This window comes from Notechis scutatus, chromosome 1, assembly GCF_049901735.1.
Source record: "Notechis scutatus isolate UNSWTSFEM ecotype Mainland chromosome 1, rNotScu1.2, whole genome shotgun sequence".
Taxonomy (NCBI): Eukaryota; Metazoa; Chordata; class Lepidosauria; order Squamata; family Elapidae; genus Notechis; species Notechis scutatus.
Genome location: NC_142009.1, coordinates 302,397,121 through 302,420,165, shown reverse-complemented (window position 1 = coordinate 302,420,165; position 23,045 = coordinate 302,397,121). Strand labels below are relative to the sequence as shown.

The 23,045-nt window shown below is 38.2% G+C and overlaps 1 protein-coding gene across 2 annotated transcripts in view; it reads left to right on the top strand.

The window, feature by feature from the left end:
* Positions 1-2,041: 2,041 nt before the first annotated feature.
* Positions 2,042-23,045, top strand: part of CLMN (calmin) — an 87,833-nt gene continuing 66,829 nt past the window's right edge. Inside the window, exon 1 of one of the 2 annotated variants that reach the window (XM_087952117.1) lies at positions 2,042-3,149. In XM_087952117.1, the coding sequence (XP_087808243.1) occupies positions 3,068-3,149 (82 nt within the window). In that variant the 5' untranslated portion in view covers positions 2,042-3,067. Of the gene's footprint in view, positions 3,150-6,133; positions 6,178-23,045 lie in introns of those variants that run through there. The other variant, XM_087952118.1, reaches the window with a different exon arrangement.

The following is a 23,045-nucleotide window of genomic DNA, read 5'->3' as shown; positions in this document are numbered from 1 at the left end:
TTCCTGTGTCAGTGTATGCATGTTTGATCAAATATATATGTTCGAAGCTTCCACTTTTCACTGATTTTGCTACTTTCCAGGAAAGGGAGACCAAATGTAATAATTTCAAATTCAGAATATACTTCTTCTAACTAGCCTAAGAGTGCAATGTATTACTGTAATCCAACAATTTACATGCGTTTTTGCATCAGTGCCCATGATGAATTTCAATTATTTTGTTTTGTAATACAAATAGCAATGGTAATGCTAAGTTTGGAAGAAAAATTGCATACTAACTCACAGTTACCTTTTGGATTCTAAGAAATATGCATTGTTTCCCCTTTTGTTATCTGAAGCCAAAGAATGTGAATGTAATCAGAACAACAAACTAACAACAGAATTGGAAGGAACCTTGGAGGTCTTCTGGTCCCACCTCTAGACTCTATAACATTTCAGATAAGTGGTTGTTCTTAAAAACCTCCAGTGATGGAGCACCCACAATTTCTGAAAGCAAACTGTTCCATTAATTGTTCTTTGAGGAAAGTTCTCCTTATTTCTAGGTTGGTTCTCTCCTTGATTAGTTTCTATCCATTGCTTCTTGTTCTACCTTCAGATGCTTTGGATAATAGGTTGATCCCCTCTTCTTTGTAGCAGCTTCTTAGATATTGGAACACTGCTATCATATCATCTCTGGTCCTTTTTCATTAAACTAGAGCTGTGATGGCGAACCTATGGCACGAGTGCCACAGATGGCATGCAGAGCCACTTGTGCCGGCATGCGAGCTGCAGGCAAACTTACCTCACTGCGCATGCCTCACAGCTGATTTTCAGTCAGTTTGAGGCCTTTTTTGGCCTCCCAAAGGCTTCAGGAAGGCTTCTGCAGGCTTTTCGGGACTAAAACTAGGCCCATTTCATCACTTCTTGTTTTTTCGGAAATAGGCCTAGTTTTCATCCTGAAAAGCCTACAGAAGCCTATAGAAGCCTTCCTGAATCCTCTGGGAGGCCAAAAAAGGCCTCAAACCGGCCGAAAATCAGCTGTGAGGCGTAGTACAAGGGAGTGGCGGGGATGGGTGGGTGGGTGGGGATTGCATGCACATGCGTAGGGGGTGCATTGCCTTCTGGGTGCTGGCACGCAAGCAGTAGTGTGCAAGCGCATGCACAATTTTTGGCACAGGAGCCCAAAAAGGTTAGCCACCGCTGAACTAGAGAAACCCAAAACCTGCAATCGTTCTTCATATGTTCTTCGTATCTTTTTTTGCTCTTTTCTGCACTCTTTGTAAATTCTCCAATCAATGGACAATATTATAAAGAAAATGTATAGACTACTAAGTTAAAGTCTTTGCGCACTGCATAATGAAAGCATCTCCAGAAGATTACTATTTCCATCAAAGTTAGAGAAGAGATTAAGGACTTCTTGAAGTAATTTACAATGGTGCATTCCTTTCGATAACAAACAAGGGAAAGATCTCCAAATCAAGATATGGTACTAGTTTGGACTACAACGATCTTAATGATTAGCTAAATAATTTTTGCTACCATCTCATAGTCATCCAGTTTGCAGTCCTAAATTTGGAGGGGAATTCTCTGTGCCTTAAAGCCCTTGGCATCCAAAAAAGCATCTGATTTAAACATCAACAATATTGATTATGTTAGACGGCAAAGATCCAGGGATACAGAGTCCTTCACTAGTAAACCCATTCATTTGGCAAACTTATACTCTTTCATCTGTACCCAGAAAATGACATCATTTTGCTAACCACAAGTGTGTCCTGTGATCATCAATGACAAACTGTCTCCAGAGCCAACCAGAATGGTAAATAAAAGTGCAACAAATTGTGGAAAAAAATGCTTAGGGGAAAATAAGGCCCAGGTGTGTGAGAGATACAAGCAGGCAGAGCCACAGAGAGAAATATTATTTGCCACTTTTCTGTGTTTAAAGCCAAGGGGTAGACTCAGAAAGAAAGAAAAAAATCCCGTTTATCCGCTTCTGCTCAAGTCCGAAGGCTCGCAGAACCTGCCGTTTAGAGATGTATGTTTTTCCTCCGCCTCCACACTTTTCTCTCCTCCTCCCTCTCTCTCTCTTTCGCAGCTTGGGAGGTTTTGATCTCCTGCCTGCGCTCGCTTTTCTTTTTCTCCGCCGCCACGCACGGCTTGAAGTCCCCGACCCAGACAGCAAAGCTTACATATTATTATTTCCCCACCATCCCCCAACCTTTCTTTGAACGGACGCCGCCGCCACTACCGCCGTCCAACACTTTGAAAGGAGGCTGCTGACGGGCACCGGAATCACCGTCGACCTTTGGCAGAAGCTCTTCTCCCCTCCTCTTCCTCCGCCTCGTCGCCCCCCCCCCCACTTAACCAATTGGAGGTCGAAAAATGATGAATCGGGGTTCGGGGTGGTCCCCCCCCCGCCGGCCTGCAGGAAAGGGGCGGGAACCCGGCGAGGCGAGGCGCGGCTGGGAGCCGAGCGAGGCGCGTGAATGGGCGCCTGGAGTGAGCTCCGCGCGCCCTGCTTTCCAGTAAACATTAACCTGAAGCTGCGTGCGTGTTCCTCAGCCCCGACTCTCTCTCTCTCTCTCTCTCTCTCTAGCCAAACTTGCGGCTGCGTCACGTCAGTGAGAAACATCCCAGGATGCAGCTTAGAAACCTCAGGAGTTACCATCGCCGCCCTTTAAAAACTTGAGCCCACCGGGGGAAGAGGGGGGGGCGCGCGAGGGGCCTCTGGATCTGCTTACAAGCCCCTACCTTTCACCTGCGCCCTCCGCTCTCCCTCCTTCCCTCCCCGCCTCCTCTTTCGGGTTCGCGTAAGTGAAGTCTGGAGCGGACGACCGGTGGCTCTGGCTCTCCCCGCCCCTCCTCTCCTCTCCTCTCCGTCCAGCTCTTCTCCCTTCCCCTCTTTTTTCCCTTCTTGGTAAGCAGTTCCTCCCCCTTCCCTTTCTTTCTCATTCTCTCCCCCCTCTCTCCTTTCGAGGGTCAGTTTTGCTTTGAGGGGTGGGAGGGAGGGAAGGTTGAAGTGCGTTGAAAGGTTCCCCGCTTTTAGCAGCCGCGGTGTTTTTAACCATCCTCACGCACGTCTGCCCGATCCTTCATGGCTGGGAGCGAATGGGACTGGTTTCAGCGGGAGGAGCTGATCGGACAGATTAGCGACATCAGAGTCCAAAATCTACAAGGTAAAAATAAATTAATAAATGTGTGTGTGTGTTTCCCCCCTACTTCCTCGCGTGTGTGTGTGTATATGTTTGCATGCATGTGTGCGCGCGCATACGCCTGTGCCCAGGAGTGGGCTGCCAGATGGATTCGATTTAGAGACTTTAAAAAAACAAACTAGGATCCCTTCCTTCCCCTGCCCCCCCCCCTCCACCCCCCCCCCCGTCTTGTCCTTAATTCCGCCCGTGCATTTGAGCGCTGTTTCCTTTTCACGTGCCACTTTGATCTGCTCTGCTTGGAAGTCAAAAGAAAGAAAAAAAGATAAAGTCTCGGTACTGCATTTATGTCGTGTAGAGAGGCTTCAAGGATAAAATAGTTGCCGCTGGAGCTGCGGTGGGAGGTCGGGGGGTTGTTTGGAGGCCCGAAGTTTATTGGGAGGGCACTTAAATTGTGTAGTATGTAAGCTGTCTTTTTTTGTTGTTGTTGTAACTGTAACGTTTCGATTAATCGGTAGCCCGTGAAATATCTGTGAAATGCATCATAGCAGCTGAAGCTCAAACCATGTGTTGAGTTCAGAGGAAATTGATAGAAAATAATTAATAGTTCGCTAGTGAAATTCACCATTGGGCCATTTTGGGTGACCATCTAAGGCCAGCTGATTGGTGGGACTCCTGCCAAACAACCTGGATTGGAGAAACTTTGTAAGTTGCCATACTATTATGTAATGAGGTTTTGCAAGTGCACCTTCTTTTCTCCGGTTTTTCTTTTCTCTCTGCCTCTTTCTAAATGGCTTTTTAAAAAATGAGAAAAATAACATGCCAGGCAGACACAGCAAGGAAAAATGTAGGCAAAATTATGATACGTTGTTGCAAACATGTGTAACTTTTTCTTCTGCATCATGCTTCTGAAAAAGCAATTTCATCGTCTCTTGGGGCATATGAAAAAGTCAACTCAAGTATATCTGCTATCATCTAAAGCCAATAAAAGTTTCTGTACTATCTATCTCCAGAAAGCATTCCTGGCTAAAAGCATAGTTTTTCAGATGAAATAACAGGTTATATTACAATGAAGGTTTTTCAGGGAAGCTTTTGGGACATGATTAAGGAAGGGGAATTGCTAAAAACAGGACCTTACAGTCTGCCTTGTAGAAAGGCAGTTTCAGGGAGCTAAAATTACTGGAGCTATTTTACAATATAAAGACAAATATTCACGCTTCTGATGCTTTCTAGAATATGTACTTACATTGTGAATCAATAATATTTTTAAACAAGGGGAGAGAAGTTGAACATACATTGAACACAGTATGATGTTGCCTAATCCTTCTATGTTGGCCTTGATTCCCCTAGCCATATTTTATTAAGGGGCTTTAAGGATGGAATGTCCAAAGTCCTATGTTAATGATTCAACATCTGTAGTGAAACCCAGAATAACATTGGCTCACTTAAATCAATTATCTTTATATGAAAAAAGGTTCTGCTTTATGTCAGATGAAGAAAGGACCTGTCGGCCTTCTGCAATGCACAATATATTGAATTCTGCATTTCCCACAATTCCAGGTCACCATTCTTGCCCTTGTAAGTCATGTGACCTTGCGGTATGATTTGCTTTATAGAATATCTTTCATTTTTTAGTCCTCAAAACACTTGCACCGGAATGAGTCTGAATGATTGAAGTCACAAAGCAACACTTCATATACTTTCTGGATGAAAATAGGAAGAACCATTCTTCAAGAAAGAGTTCATATTTTTCATGTAAAAGATTAAGTTCAGTCCTTAACATTCCCAGATAGGGCTAGAGATATGAACAATGAATAGAAAACTCCTGTCTAAAACCAGGAACCAGTGGCAACTGCTGTAAACACGGTGATGCCAAAATGACAACAGATGCATGAAGCACCTGGAGTCAGGATAATCACTCCTAGCAAGCAAGGCAAGTATAATAGCACTTGTGGGCTGTGTCATCACATGTATTTTTTTTTTTCATTTTCCTTCTTCCTTACCTCCCCCACTTACCCATGTCTATAACCATTGCCAGTTACTAAAGAAAATTTTGAGCTAAGTAACCAGTAGTCATAAAACAATAGGCCTCTTGTCCTTGTCATATGTTCACAGAAACTGGAAAGACCTGGTTGCCAATAGAAGATACTTACATATCATCTCATGAGAATTCTAGTGGCTGCTGCTTGACCTAGACATACTGGATTGGTTAATCTGATCTAGATGCTACCACTCTTAAAAATATCCTCTGTTCTAATTTTCTGGAAGAGTTATACCAATAAGGGATTTTGAGAATTTTTCTTACAAGTTTTGTAACCATCTGTCTCCTTCATGGTATTTTTTTTTTCATATTAAAGCATATTCTGAAACAAAAGTGAAGCAAGCTGAAAGCCGGTGATCTTTACAAAATATCTTGACTCCACCTGAAAGTATAAACAAAACAAATGTTTAGCTGAATAAATAATCTTAATTAATTAATTCATGGCAAGATTAAAATGGACCCCAAATACATTTTATACAGTCATAAGAAAACTTAATTGCTTCATCTGATATCTCTGTTATTCCATGGAATATTTTAGAAAGTCAGAATTAGCATAAATGCTTTTAGATTTACTGTTCCTTGTTAATTTAGCTACAAGGATCAAAGGAAGAACTTTATATGCTATACAGAATTGTTGAAAAAAAAGTTGTGAAATATATATATATAATATATTGATGAGCTTATGACAGATTTCAGCCAGAAATGTAAAGAACATACACTTCGCTGATTTTAGTGGAATTTAGTGTTTTTCCTCCAAGTAATCAAGTGATTTTAAGATACGATGTCTTTAATAGACCTCAGTTGACTTTTTATCCACTTACTCCATTTATATTTGTGTATCAAATGGTTTACTAACATTGGCCGAAATACAAGATGAAAGGGAGACCTGGAGATTGTATCTGTTGGCCTCTTTAGACTCTATCAAATAGATTATTTTTCTTTTATTCCACTTTTCCCCTTTGTAGGAAAGCCTCCAAAGTACCTGCAAGATCTAACAGAATTAAAATAATCTAGGTAAGACAACAATAGTAAAAACAGCATAAAAATACAATTCACAAAGGTAACCTATAAATAATTCATAAGAATTTAAACAGCATCAAGAGTTTAAAACTTGCAAAAGAGAAACATCCTTCAGTATTGGCAAAATACCAGTAAAGATTTAGGGTAATTGATTCTTGTATAAATGATTGATGGTTTGGGGGGAGGGAGGAGAGAGAGAGAGAGAGAGAGAGAGAGGAGAGGAAAGAGAGAGGAGAAAGAAAGAAAGAAAGAAAGAAAGAAAGAAAGAAAGAAGAAAGAAAGAAAGAAAGAAAAAAGAAGAAAGAGAGAAGAGAAAGAAGAAAGAAAGAAAGAAAGAAAGAAAAGAAGAAAGAAAGAAAGAAAGAAAGAAAGAAAGAAAGAAAGAAAGAAAGAAAGAAAGAAAGAAAGAAAGAAAGAAAGAAAGAAAAGAAAGAAAGAAAGAGAAAAATTATGAACAGGGTAAACCTCATAGACTGTATTTAACAATAAAACTTACTTTGTATCCTCTGAAGTTTCCTTCACTATTGGAAACAAAAATAAGTTGTGCCAAAATCAGTAGTGGAGTTTCCTGATGTTATACTTAAAATAGTTAAAATAGTTAAAAACTAAAACTATGCAGTGCTTTGGATTAGAATATGATGTCTGTCTGCTGCTCTTTAAAATAAACACATTCTTTCTGGGACTGTGGTTATTCTGCAATTACCAACAATTTGGGGGAATACACAACTGCTTTGAAGCATTGTGAATAGGTGTTCCATAGCACTGCCCAATCTTAATCAATGACTATGTAGTCATTAGGCACCAAGACTGATTTGAAGACATGGAACAAGAAAGTGGGAAGGGAGATTTCCCACAAATAAATAAATAGCTTCTACTCATTTGTGCAATATGGCCAAGCACAACTCTCTTTATTATCCTATCCATGGGTCTTTTGCATTAGGTAAGCCCTCACAAGTAAAAGTATTACCCAAAATATTAAAACTCATATTAATTCAGAGAGTCCGTATTTTGCTCAGAACTGCTGCTCTTGGAATACAATACCAAGAAACTTGAAACTTCCACACTTACATGATAAAGTCAACCAGTGACATAAGGATCACTTGAATTGGTTGCTCAATTACTTATTTAGAAATATGCCCAATAGAAATTATAGGACTTATAAAAGTAAGAATAAAATTACACTTAAAAATATATGTTGTTCAACTTTGGCCATCTTTCTAAGAGGACGGACCCTTTTTTGGGGGGCGAGGCTGCAGTCATAAAAAGGGTTGAAATACATGCCAAAAGTGAAAATCTAGATTTCAGCAGTTTATCTAATCAGAATTTGGCCAATGGTCTGATGAAACATTGTATTTGATGTTCCTATGAGGGCATTAGAATTGGCAAAATTAGAACCCAACAGGTTTGCTGCAGTAAAACAGCATAGATGTCAGCTGTCTCAAAAAAGTGTTTCAGTGAGTACTTAATTATTTGTAAAAGATAATAAACAGCATCTCAATATTCATTTAAACCTAGCTCAGCATGTGTTTGAAACCCGCCATTGAGTTTTATGAAGTCATAACCATAGTTATGGCTAAATACAATATGTGAATCCTTCTGTTGCAATTTATTCAGCATGATAGTTAACATGACCAATGATGATGTGATATGCAAACCTAACACTGGTGAGATCTTGCCACTAGAAGATTAGATCAGAATTATGGAGTGACTTTGGGTCAATCATGTTTATTTATTACAATTGCATTTATTCATAATGTGGCTCTTGGCATTTTAATTTGTTGCCTGAACTATCAGTAAGGGTTTATATAATAAATGAGCAAATACTAAGCAAGGCATAGCACAGATCAATGTGTAATGAGGTTGTAATCAGGTTGTGTTAACAAAATGTACTGTGTATCTATTTCACTTTTAGTATTAGCTAAAATCCTTTTAAATGACACAAAGGGCACCAGGCTAATTTTGAAACAAATTTTCTATTATGATTATGATTATGATTAGCAATAGCACTTAGACTACTTTAAGCAGTTCTCATTACAATTTATTAACATTTTAACTTTTCATAAATATCCTAGCATTCTCACTTATGTATTGTAATATTAGCTAGCTAGTTTGCATATTATTATTTATATGTTTATCTTCCTTTTTATGCATTTTTGTCTTCATTGTTTAGCAGTTTCTAATTTGCTCCACTAGTGTTAATTATCTATTATTGAGCATCTGTAATTACAGAAATAACCTTTAACTGGCATTACCAGTATTTTCATGTACTGGTTTATATTTTTAATAACATGTATTGAACTTAAATGCTTGTAAAGTTCACATTAATTATCATTATTATGAAATAATTATTTCAGACATACTGATAGATTTCTAATTAACTAGTTGAAAAAGTTTCTTTTTGCAGGTCTTGTATATGATATTTGCTACTATAGTCAATACAAAGGTTTTCTTATTACTTTAAAAGGCATTTTCAAAGCTTTCTTGTAGAATGCAAAATATTGTTTATCTCTGTGGGCATGGGGATAATTTAATGTAAATATATTTGAAGAAATTGCCAGGCCCTGAAAGGATCCAATGAATTGATTCCCATTTCCAAAATGACAGATAATACTGTGCCAGCTGCAGATGTTACATATGTTAAATAAATTTCAGTATAGGAGATAAATTCAATGGATAAAATGAATCTGCCCAACTTCTGGGAAAATCTATCCATGTGAGTATGTCTTGCAATTTATAAAGCAAACAAGATTATATATATATATGATTATATATATAATCATCATGTAAATAAATCCTTATGCAATATTTGTTCAACATATCATGAAATATTAATTTGTGCAAAGGTATGATGTAAGACTTACTATATCTGTTGTCTTTATAAAGTGTTCTCTTTAAACTGGTTTGTCAACTTTTTAAAATGTATTTTGCATGCATTTGTGCTATATGTAACTCTTTTTTAATTGAACCATAGTTTATGAAATCAGATGGTCTGGATTCTGGATTCTCCAAACCAAGACATATAACAATCGTATTGGTTTGGTTTGACATAAAAAACACAAAACACATTTAACCACAAATTAGAAAAGCACATGTGATAACTTAGCATGTTGTCCAAATTCAGTTAAGGCATTTGTGTTTGGTTTTTCTCCCCAAAGAAACAAGCAAATGGATTTCTGTCTGTTCGACATGACCAATGTGAACTTTGAACCTATAGTCCTGTCATCATTAGCATCACACTATACACCACTGTGCTTGCCAGCGTTAAAGTTTCTGATAAGGATTGATTGTGAAATCCCAGGGTCTTGATCGATGTCTGACCATCTTAATATACAGTATGGCTTTATTAGTTCTGGTTTAGTAGATTGTAGAAATCCAGTCAATTGTAATTTGTTCAGTAATCTTGGTAAGAAAATCAAGTCATAGAATATTGGGGAAATTAAGAGTTTAACATGCCAGAGTTGTGATGTAACATATATGCTACAGTAGTCCCCAGTTAAGTGCCCACTTTATTTATTCATCCAATGTGAATTTTAAAAGCATCAGAATATTTTTTTTAAGTACGTTAGCATGGAATGCTTTGTCTTGAACTATGGAGAAATCTCTCTGTCTAGCTATCATCTCACAATAGAGTAATGCAAGAGTTGAAAACTCAGTTTATTGTGGTGTCAAAGGCAGCTTCACCTTGTAAAGACTGTTTCAGAGCACATCTGTTAAGGAATAAAATCTAGTAATACATGTGTCCTAAAAAAAATCTTGCAAGGGGATATCTCAAATTTAGGAATGAATTTTCCCCAGGATTTTTTTTTTAAAGGAAACCGTGGTTGTCTTTATTCTTCCTAATATAATGTAAGAAAAGTTTCTTTGAATAGAGTAGAATTTGGATCTAAATTAATGGTTGAGACCATATATGCTTATCCTGTTAGATCACCACAGTTCCATGTTGAAAGCTGTCTTCTTTAACATTCATGTTCTGCTGTATATACCCTGTTTCTCCAACAATAGGGCCTCCCCCAATAGGAAGTCTTATTATATGAGAAACACGGTAGAATTTTCCATAGTTCGAGTTTAGTAGAAGGTGTATCAGAGTGAAACAGCCAGACAAATTTACATGTTTTGCATTGACCCTTTCTGCAGGTTATTAGAAATCTTTAGTCAGAGATGCCAAGACACTATAGATAGCAACATAGTAGACAGAATTTTAAATGTTACTGACTTGATAGTATGAAAGTAATAGCAGAAGAGAATAACAGAGTTGCAAGGGACCTTGGAGGTCTTATACTCCTGTCTAGGAACTTCATCAATTCTTTTTCAATCCTCTGGTAAATTGCCCAGTGTTGTGGCCTCTTCAACAGCATTATTCAAAAGGCTTTGAGACAATCTTAGTCCATAGCTGCCTTTGTGTCTGATGCCAGATAGTTTCATAAATTAATTCTGAACTATATAAACACATTTTGTTGATTTCTCAAGGTGAGGTTTAAACTGGTAGTTAGATGAGGCTTAAATAGATAGTTACATGTCCGGGTAGATGTATTTTGTTGAAATTGGGTCTATTCTACCTAGCAATATTTTGATTAAGTAGCATCTTTAGATAAAGTCACTTGATATGGCTTGCCTAGTGAATGAAATGGTGTGTGTGTATGTGTCTTGTTGTAATGTAATGGTGTACTCATTAGTAAATAACTGAATTGTATCTCCTAGTTAGAACGTGCAATTTTAAAACTGTCTCCATTTTCAGTTAAGAATTGTTTTGGAAATCAACAGCCACTTTGTTGAACAAGCATTCAAGAAAATATACTTCTACAAATTTGCTACTCAAAGGCTGAAAAATGTACTTTTCCAAAACCTCCTTAAAACATTTTCCCTCCTGGCACTATTACTAGTTGCCATGGTGCTAGGAAAGACACAGTTAAAAATATCACACCCCAAATAATTAGGTAGCAGAACCGTTCTAATTTTACCGCTTTACAAATTTTGCATTGAATTCACTATTCTCAATCTGGTACCTTCCAGATATGTTAGACTACAACATCCACCTTCCATAGTTGAAACAGCCAATGGTCTGTAGCATAGAGAGGATGAGAGCTGCCCTGTGTGGATGAAGGCAGAACAGTGATGTGGATCAACATATGAAAAAAAATTCTCTACTGTTATCTACTATTGGTTTGTAAGATGTCTATAGTCTTTTGGACTGGGAGGCTATAACAACCCATTAAAATTGGGATAGTTTAAATATGTGTTTGTTTACATCTTTGCAGTATCAATTATTTAATCAGTGTGATGTGTGTGCAGTGTGTGTATAACACTCAAGATGGGCAAACTTACCTAATACTCCTAACTCTGAGCCATTAAGATCATGGCTATCATATTTCAAGTTATTAGCTTAGGGTCTAATAAAATTAGGGTCATTTTGCAATTTGTTACAGTGAGAATACTTTTTTAAAAATGTCCTTAGGAAATAAGGGGCACCTCCCGCTTGCCAAGTTAACACCACTACTGTGAAAATTGAACTAGTTGCCAGTTGGCTTCCAGGTGCAATTCTTTGTGTTGATTAGCACACTTTAAAATCAACTTTCAAGACTTGCACAGCTCAGGATTTGAATATCTTTGCAGGACTATCTTTTCTCTGAAATCTAGATCCAATTAGATCTAGCATGGAATTTGCAGCACAAATCACCAGGCTCAAATTATTCAACTTTGAACACCTTACGTAAAGACAGTTCTGTGGACAAGCTTCTGATGCTGGGAAAAGTAGAAGGAAGCAGAAGAAAAGGACAATTAGAACAAGGTGGATGGTCTCAGTTATACTGACAATAGGTGCAATATTGGACAACGTGAAGGACCGTGGAGAAGATCTATTGTCTCTCTCTCTATTCACTAAGTATTGACAAAAACCTGATGGTACATAATTAATCATCAGTTAAATATATATAAAAAAATTGAAGCTAAACAAATTAAAGATTCTGTGTGTGTGTGTGTGTGTGTGTAGGTTCCCCTCGCACATATGTGCTAGTTGTTCCTGACTCTAGGGGGCAGTGCTCATCTCTGTTACAAAGCTGAAGAGCCAGCGCTGTCTGAAGATGTCTCCATGTAGCCAGCATGACTAAATGCCAAAGGCGCACAGAGCGCTGTTACTGTCCCACCAAGGGTGGTCCCTATTTTTCTACTTGCATTTTTTATATGCTTTCGAACTGCTAGGTTGGCAGAAGCTGGAACAAGTAATGGGAGCTCACCCCATTATGCGGTGCTAGGGATTCAAACTGCTGAACTGCCAACCTTTCGATCGACAAGCTCAGCATCTTAGCCACTGAGCCACCGTGTCATACCTACATACCTACATACCTACATACATAATTTCTAACTGTTCATTTAACAACTGTTTGAAGTTGTGACTGCATTGAAAAGATTTAGAACTAATTTTTGCATTTATGATTTGCAGTATCTCTGCAATCAAGTGATCAAAATTCAGATGCCTAGCAACTAGCATGTATTCACCATGGCTGCAGCATCCTGGAATCACTATTTGTAACCATCTCAAGGGACTTCTGACAAGCAAAGTCAATGGGAGAAGTGAGATTTGCTTAATAACTGTGGCCAAAAAACGTTGTAAAATCAGGCATGTCTCACTTAATTACTGCATTGCTTAGTGACAGAAATTGAAGTCCCAATTGTGGTTGTAAGTCAAGGACTGCATAGTAGCTTATTCTGCTGATGTTGGGAGTGTGGCTTTATGCTTGGTAGTTCCCTGATTAGGGTATTGTTTCTGCTTTCAAAAGATTTTTTCCTTTAAGTTTACAGATTGTTTCATTTAAGTGGGTATGATTTTAGCATATTCAGGTATTTTATCCATTTTTTCTAATTTTTCTGATTTTTTTAAAAAAAGGTATGATATGCACCATGTCTGTTTGTGCCAAGAACCCAGTAAAATTTCATAGTTCTGTAAAACAGATTTGTCCAATCAGTTTTCTGTTTCAAGATGGCAGACACAGTTACTAAGGAGCTGAAATATTTACTGCAATTTAGGCAGGTTAACAGTAGACAGAATTTAAATTCAAATAACTACTAGAGAATGCTTGCCTGAAGAGTGCCAATGATTGTCCAAGAAGCAAGGCAGTACTCCAAATACATTCTAAGTGTCATAGGATACGAAATCAGCCAGTCCAAGAGTTAAAAGGTCTCAAACAAGAAGCAGATACTAGAGTCACAAGCTGGTATACTAAAAAGTTATTTCCTATGAAGTCTGAAAGCAGAGCAGCGACCTAAATCTGCAAGTAGCTGGCTGCAATTACTCAGGCCTCACCCTTTGTCTAAAGAAGAGCCTCACTGAACGATGTTGCACTGTTCACCACTGCATGCACTGAGGCCTGGGGCTTTGTTGGGGAGGGTGTTGTGCTTCATCATCTGACTGTTCCACCTGTTCAGGAGATGCCTGTGGTTGATCAGCAACTTCAGATGAATCATGGCTTAAAGATTGCTGAGGCAGATAATTCACAGGTTCAAATGGAGCAAGATTGACAGAGTCAAGGTCAGATTCTGAATCATTGCTCGTAATGGGCAATTTGGGAAAGGCTGCATGTCATTTGCATGGTGTGATTCAAAAGCTGAGATGGGTGCTAAACTATATTGACTGTACAGTACAATGAACCATGAAGTTGGAAAATCATTCAACTAATATTCTATCCAAAAAAAAGAGAACAACTTTTCACCACGGAATCAAATGTCAATTATTTGTTGGCAGATGAAGAATAGAGAAGTGGCACTTTACAATTTAAATAAATACAAGCAGTGATACTACACTTCAGCAACAGTACCAACATTCTTAATCTAATTTTTCACTAATAATGAACATATTCATCCTAGTGAACAGGCAATACATGTAATTGGGTTAAAGAAAAATAAGTGTCTGTCGATGCTAGAGAAGGCAAAGTTCGATGAATTGTAGCTCAACTGCTTTTTGCATCAAAATATACAAGTTCCTTTACTCTAGGCTAGCCACTTGCTACTAGACGTTGCCCTGGAGCAGGGGTATCAAACTTGATTTCATTGAGGGCTGCCTCAGGGTTGTGTTTGACCTTGGTGTGTGTGTGGCCAGGGTGGGCATAGCCAGGTCAAGGTCACTCGTGTCAGGAGCTCCTGTGGTGGCCCAAGTGCTTTGCCAGTGAAAATGGCGGCAGACGGCTGAAAATGGAGCTTGGGGGGGGGCTGCATGTGGCCTTCCCGAGCTCCATTTTCACTGGCAGAGGCACTATGGGTGGGTCCTTTGCTGTTTCCAGGGCAGCCCTGCAGGCCAGAGCTGAGCACCCCATGGGCTGGATCTGGCCCATGGGCCTTGAGTTTGTCACCCCTGCCCTAGACAATAAATTATTCCCTAAATAGTTTTTAAAATTATATTGCCATTTCTTTTGGGGGTCTATTTTTTATGTAAATGATATCTTATGTGTCTTTTGTGGAATACAAGATAATGTCTTTTATCAACGATCACATTGGGTACATTATGCTAAACTATGATTTGCCTTAATACTAGTTTACTGAACAAGACAGAAATAACTGAATCTTGCAAGCAAGCAAAATAATCAGAACACATGTGGCAAGACTGTAGGATATGAGTTTCCTTTTAACCTTAAGTTTGAACTATGTATGAACCAAAGACAGAATAATACAGGAAACCACAAAGAAACCATGCATCCTCTCTGCATAAAGCCATAGAAAATAGTTGTTTCTTATTGTCATTTATAGCCATGATTTCATTTTACTGATTCCATCTGCGTATTATGTTACGCCTCTAACTAACTGTGCCTTATGGTTTATTGTAATATGTGAGCTCATCCATTTGAAGAAGAACAGGTATAGGAACCACTTATGCTGTTGATGGATGACATGAAATCCTGCAGTAGTATAACCAGAATAAAAAAGAAAAACCAATATAAAAACTCTGGTGCTTGTTTTGGTAGCATGTGGTTTATTATTCTGATCATTTTATTGTCAACTGAGGAGCTGTATAAATGCTTTCTTCTGATCTTATCGAAATATTCTGATACGTTTACATGAACTATATTATAAGAAGGTTAGTTGAAATAAATTGCTGGCTGGAAAGTCTGGGAGTTTATGGTCCAAACACCTGGAGTGTAGGGATTTAGGATAGACTCCCTCAGATAGAACCAAAGATACAAAGAGTAACTTCCTATGGCAGGGGTCCCCAACCCCCAGGCTGCAGCTCACTACTAGGCTGCAGCCCATTTGGAACAGGGCTGCACAACTCACAAGCGTCCGGTGCTTGAACTTGCATGTGAATGTCTACTCAGGTGAGTGGCGGTGTTCGCACTTCTGCACGAAGCTCCATTTAGAGTTGCTCATGCTTGCATATCTGCCACTTGCATGGAACCATCCCTTTTCTCCCCCGCAGAAAGATTGTGGACTGCTGCCCTATGGGATGCATCATAAGCAGATCATGTAAGCTAATGGTATCAATCTCAAATAGAAGTGAAGGGAGGCACTAAACCTAATGCAAAGGTTCTTACAGGCTGCATATTGACTTAGAAAACCACATTTACACACACACACACACACACACACACACACTACTTAAAAATCAGATAGGAACTAGATGTAACTAATACATTAAAAAGGAAACATTTTTGTTTGTGAATAGTGTGTAAATGAGCTTTTATTGTTTCTTTCAAATGGTGTATAAATGTGGCTTATTTCTACTATTTGAGTATGCCCCAATTTAATTGCATCAGCTAAGTCATTTGGCACCGCTGCAGCATAGATTTGAGAGGGAAGTCCAGTCACCTATGGTGCTCCTGGTCAACTTCTGAACTTACGTCAAGGTGGTGAATTGGTACAAGACTTCTCATAAATCGTGATTTTGGAGTATTATGGTCTTTGTTGATTATGTTTATTATTACTTAGTTTTAAAATTGAATGTTTTCTATGTTTTATTGCATTATTGTTTCATTTCATTTTGTTAAATACTTCCCAGTTGCATTTTAATCTAGTCTGGGTTGCTTTCAGGAGTGTTGTGGGCTGTGTGCGTTTGCACTTCTGCTATAAGCAATGGGAAAATTATGAGGGAGTTTCCTTTACTAGTTCTTTTAAGTAATCCAGCTAAATTATGGTCATTAGTCATGACAGTAATTAAGCTACCATGACACCAATTAACATTTTTGGGGACCTAATATTTTTAGATTTCGTTTCTAAATTATTTCAAGAATTTAGGGCAATTTCTTTTTTTTTTTTTTAAAACAAGTTTTATTAAAAGTTTCAACAACAAACAAATCATTACATATTCAATCTTTCCCTGTCTTTCTACAATAATTTCCCCAATATTCTCATAAAACACAAACAAACACAAACAAACATAAAAAAATCTTTTAGTAAAGTACCTTGGCCCCAGTTACCTCTCTTTGCATGGGCTAAAATAATAGCGCATATCACTCTTCACAATTCTATCTTATTTAATCCATCTTAATTAAATCATTAAATTTGTATCTTTTGCCCATTCATTATCCCTCTATCTCTTCTTATAATAAAAAGAATTTCTCCTGAAATCACTAATCAGAGTATGATGCCTTTCTATCCTCCCCTAAGTTAGTAAAATTAAAATTCAACATAACAAATACCCAATTTGGTTCTGCTTGGTACATTCTATCCACCAAAAATGTTTAAATACATTGTATCCTCCTTTCCTTCGATATTTTATTACATTTCAAAAATCAATCATTATTAAATCAATCATTATTAAAAACTTCGACATTTCAATTTTAAACTTCAACATTTTAATTTCTTATTAAATCTTAAACCATTCTAATTTACTATTTCAAATATAAATGTTACAATACCATCTTCTGTACCTTAGCAGAATCTTTCTTACAGAAATTTATATTTCATCCTTTGTCTCTAAAAAAATCCCTCTTCTCCCATCCAATTTTAAAGCTTTGAGGCTTTTCTCCGCCTTTCCCCTTTCTTTCTTCCCCCACCAAATCTTCCTACCCCCTTCTTCTTCTAACCTCTGCCTTGCTGGGATCCCTTCTCTGTTGTGTTCCCTTTTTCTCTTGTTTATTATCATTATATTTATTTTGCATCATATTTTTCTCTTTCTCAAATGTTTTTTTAAATCTTAAGTCCTTCATTTTCCTTGCTCTCTTCCTTCCTTCTTCCTTAGATAAGTTTTGGGATTCAATGAAGATGGCGTCTTCGTCTCTTCCTTGTTGTTCTTCTTCCGTTTCCATCTGTTCCATTGTCTGTTGGTAATTGACCAGCGCCATTTCTAGAAATAGAAAAGCTTTTTCCATGCCATCTTTGCAGGCTGCTTTTGTTTGCTCATATTCATCCCTCAGGTCTTCAAAAAGGAAAGCCATTATAAATAAATCTTTTCTTTTCTTTATTCCTCTTCCTTCTTACACCAACCAAATATTCTGAGAGAAAGGCAAAACAATCCCAAAATCCACAATCCTCAATAAATCCAAGCAAGCCAAAATTCCCCCTTCCTCTTCCAGGGTGGTATCAAACAAATAAAAAAAAGAGTCCAAATCTATATTTTAAAGCCTTATTAAGATTATATTTCTGTCCTCAAGTCTTCAAGGCATCTCCTCCAACAAGATCCAAATTTATATATTTTCTTTATCCTCTCCCTTCCGGCTTAATTCCGTCGGGAGGGAGAGTAAACTTTCCTTCAGCACCTCAAAATAGCCGCTTTTTTTTTCTCTTGTGGAAAAAATCATCAAAAAACCATCTTTTCCAGGAATTAAATTAGATAAATCTCAAAGCCCTGGGTCAACCAAGAAGAACTTTCACTTTCAATAACTTTCTCTTCTTCCTCCTGCGCATACTTGCCCGGCTGTCAACTTCTTTGTGGCGGCCATTACGGACCGCCGCTGCACCGTCCTGGTAAAAGGGGGTTCTGCCGGCCAGGGAGGGGGTCTGCAACACCCCAAACCCTTCCTCCGGATCCCCTTACCTTCAGCTACCCCTGCAGGGCAGCCTTGCTCCGCACCCGTCCGGTCGGAGCCCCAAAACGGCTAGCGCGGCAGGGATCGCGCAGCTTCGCGAATCCCTACCGCTCGCGATGCCGACAAACCGGAATTTAGGGCAATTTCTTAATTCCAATTAAGTTGTGGGAATTCCAGAGGGGAGGCATAGCTTGCTAATATCAGTACTGTGAACTCTGACTAAAACTATGGAGAAAGTGTGCCAACATCTGGGAAGAAGACAGGAGTATCAAAGTATATTGACAACGTTAAATTTCCTTCTCCATTGGTACCCCGCAGGTATCTTGTATTACATTGTGTTTCATTATGCTCAACTATGGTCATCATAATGGGAAGTCATAATCCAACATATCTGAACATTAGAAAAAGCTGGATTACATTTTTAATAGAATAGAATAGAATACTTTATTGGCCAAGTGTGATTGGACACACAAGGAATTTGTCTTGGTGTAAATACTCTCAGTATACATAAAGAAAAGGTACATTAGTTAAGAATCAAGAATCATAATGTACAACATTTAATGATAGTCATAGGGTACAATCAAGAATCAAATCATACTAAGAAACAGTCAAGTGGGAGGGGATGGGTGATAAGGAGTGGTGAGAAGATTAACAGTAATAGTAGTGTACACTTTGTAAATGGTTGAACAGTGTTGAGGGAATTATTTGTTTAGCAGAGTGATGGCTTTCGGGAAAAAACTGTTCTTGTGTCTAGTTGTTCTGGTGTGCAGTGCTCTATAGCGTCATTTTGAGGGAGTTATACAGTTTAGAGGTGCAGATGATAGACTCAATAATTCCTCTGTAGAACTGTATCAGCAGCTCCTTGGGCAGTTTGAGCTTTCTGAGTTGGTGCAGAAAGAACATTCTTTGTTGTGCTTTTTTGATGATGTTTTTGATGTTAGGTGTCCATTTTAGGTCTTGTGATATAGTAGAACCTAGAAATTTGAAGGTCTCTACTGTTGATACTGTGTTGCCTAGTATTGTAAGAGGTGGTAGTATGGGAGGGTTTCTTCTAAAGTCTACCACCATTTCTATGGTTTTGAGTGTGTTCAGTTCTAGATTGTTCCGGTTATACCACGAGGCAAGTTGTATAACCTCTTGTCTGTATGCAGATTCATCGTTGTCTCAAATGAGACCAATCACTGTTGTGTCATCAGCAAACTTCAGTATTTTAACAGATGGATCGTTTGAGATGCAGTCATTGGTATATAGGGAGAAGAAAAGTGGAGATAGCACACAGCCTTGGGGGGGGGGGGCTGATTGTACAGGTATTGGATGTGATTCCACCTAGCTTCACCTGCTGCTTTCTGTCTGTTAGGAAGCTTGTGATCCACTTACAAGTGTGTTCAGGTACTGCTAGTTGGTTTAATTTACTTAGAAGAGTGTCTGGAATGATGGTATTGAATGCTGAACAAAGAGGACCCTTGCGTAGGTATTTGGAGATTCAAGGTGTTGTAGGATGTAATGCGGAGCCATGTTAATAGCATCATCTGTCAATCTATTTGCTTGGTATGCAAACTGCATGGGATCTAACAGCGGATCCATGATGGTTTTCAGGTGGGACAGCAGAAGCCTTTCAAAGATTTTTGTAACTACAGATGTTAGAGCAACTGGTCTGTAGTCATTCAGTTCCTTGATGGAGGGCTTCTTTGGCACTGGGATGATGGTAGAATGTTTGAAGCAGGAAGGAATATAGCACATCTCTAGTGATCTATTGAAGATTCGGGTGAAGATGGGAGCCAATTGGTCAGCACAGACTTTTAAGCAAGAAGGAGTTAACTTGTCTGGCCCTGGTGCTTTTCCTGGCTTCTGTCTGTGTAATAGATCTTGCACTTCTTTTTCTGTGATCACCAGAGGTTGTGAACCCAATGGGTTGGGGCCAATTGTAGGAGGCTTGGCTGTTGTTGGTATGTTTGAGATGTGGGTTGTGGAGATAGGTGGCTGTAGTTTCTTTTCAAACCTGCAGTAAAACATATTCAGGTCATCTGCTAGTTGTTGATTTCCTTCTGCCTGGGAAGGAGGTTTGCTGAAGCCAGTGATGTTTTTAAGAGTTTTCCACATGTTTGCTGGTTCATTTGTTGAGAATTGATTCCTAGAATAGCTTGTTTTTCAGAATAGCTTGTTTTTGCTGCTCTGATCTCTCTTGTTAATATGTTTCTGGCCTGGTTGTATAGCATTCTGTCACCTTTTCTGTAGGCTTCCTCTTTGGAACAACGCAGCTGCTTAAGTTTAGCTGTGAACCAAGGTTTATTATTACTATATATTTGCAGGTTCCTTGTTACATTTTTAAAGTAGCCACATAATGCTACCTTTATATAATTTCAATCTTTGTTCCATGTTGTATTCCTTCTGCTGTTCTTGGGTCTTCATTTCACGGTAAAGAAACAGCTTATGAGCAGATGGGTTTTCTTTGCCAGTGGAAGAATGGCAAAAGTCCAAATGCCAGGTTTAGGATTTCTTAGCCACTCGGTCGTCATCCTGGATTGCTTTTGCAAGAAGAACTATAGAGGTCTCATAGATGCATATGCACACCTAGGCATAGCTTTTCAAGACAGCAGACTGTGTTGTTTCTGGGGCAATGAGTCTTAAATCCATCCAACATTTACCATTGTGGAATATTGCAGTCTATAGCAGACATGCAGAACCATAGTTGTCTTTTCTCTTTATATATTATTAAAGACCCTTTGCGTTGTTCTGAGAGTTGTGAATATTATTAGAATAATGCATCGTAGATAATATGAAGTGTGTTTTAAGTAACGGTACATGCAAGATATTCACCACAATGGACATTGCTGTCTTATTTAAGGTTATTGATTCATGCCATGCTTTAGGCCTTGGTAGCTAAACCTGGAACATGTATACATATATGATATACACATTCACTGCTTAAGTGTAATTTAATTAAGTGGTTGATAGATGAATAAGATCAAGATTAATATTGGGACAATTTGAATTGTAACTACAGGTAGTGAGCCTAAAAGACTTGTAATAAGGGGTGAATAGGAAAGCAACCATCTGGAAGTCTTTCTCCCTACTTTTGTATCAGTTGCTGAAAGTCCTGGTATTCCAAATGTTGCTGAGCTAGAGTTCCTAGGGTCCCTCACAATTGGCAATATTGACTGGTCTGCTGAAAGTTTGGCAGACCCTTCATTCCCTATTCCTGCCATAGATCACATACCTGGCTGTAGTTTCTTATTTAAGAGCTCAGTCAGCATTATTGCACATGTTTTGCAGGCAGGTGGTCTAGTTTTTGCTCTCTCCAAGGATGGAGACTATTTTCCCGAAGTTAGGCAAGACTTCTGCTTGAGATTCTAGAGTGCTTCAAATAACAAACACCAGTGTGTAGTCCATGTAGCACAGCCTGAATCAGCAGGCTACTTGATTCAGTGCAAAGCAGCTTCATGTATTTGTTTAAAATCTGAAGGAATACTCTTTAATAAAATTGACTGCTTCTGTTAAGCAGGATCTGGAACTTCAGCTTACATTCATTCCCCAAGAGAAATTATGAGAGAATGTGTAATAATTTATTTAATTGTGTTCTGTGGAATAACATGCATTGTTATATCAGTATGTTTTACATAGAGATAAGATTAGGAAGACTTGTGTCCAGTAGGAGTGGGGCCAATAACAAGTAGCATGTGAATAATTTGAAGTGCAGAGCTGGATCTGGCTGTTACTCTGGATAGAAAACTTTCATGTGTTGATCCAGTCACAGCCTGAAGCAATAGGAGAGAAATTGTGTTTCAGCTGTATATCGAAATAGGTCAGATGAGGACTACAAAGAAGAATCCAATATTTAGTTATTTTGGTTTCTTCAAGAAATAAATTTCCTTCAACAACATAACCATTCTTTATCTGTTGAATTTCATGTAGCACATCTGGAATCTGTTGGTCTGGAATAGAATTTAAAGGTTATCTAGCAAAGGGAAACAAAATCAATATTGGCCCCATAAAAATAGAATATTACAGTGCTTTTAAAAATAAAAGCAGACCATCAGGGAGTATGAATGGAAAGCTGTGAAAATCTAGTGTGATGAAATTGTTGTGTTACTGTTCAACAAACCGAACAGCTCAGTAAGAAGGACAATAAGAGGGTTAGATTAAGACCAAATACATTTCTACTGAAATAAATGGGATCAAATGCACCTAACTCATGGCCAAGCATTTTGGTTTAGCTATCTGATTAACTAAAACCAACCTCTTTATTTCTTGCAATCTGATTGCACATTTTTTATTATTTTTATGGTTACTTGTATTTCTGTTCCTTGCCTGAAACCCACATACATATATACACACATATACAAATATGAATATATGAATGACTGAATGAATCAAGATTGATTCTTATACCTAGAAAATCTGCAACTCTTGTGGAAGTAGATTGCTGTACCATTAATTGTTTTTTCCCCTTCTAAAAGTTAATCTGGAACGTTCCATTTTTCAGCAACCTGTTTTATCAATAATACATAGTTATGGATATTTCTCTTCCTGACATGACCCTGAAACCCTCATAATAAAAAACAAATTGTCACACTGAAACCTCATAGTAAAACTAGAAGTTAGATATATAATGTGGCAATAGGGGTGTCTTTAAAAAAGGACAGGAAGAAGGCTGCAGTTTAAAGTAGTGGGTGTATGCCTATGTATGGTACTTTCCTCCATGTACATGGACATTCACATTTGTGCTGTTCCAGTTGTTTATCTAATTCCTCTGCTTTTTTCCCACTGGAATTCTAAATTTAAAATTGTTGAAAGCAGAAAAAAAAGAAAAAAAGAAAAGCATTTAGTATGGAAATGCAAAGCAGATAAAATTGCTAAAAATAACTTTTGCCTTTCACGAGTGTATCCTCCTCCTCCATATTGTAAGTTTTCTGA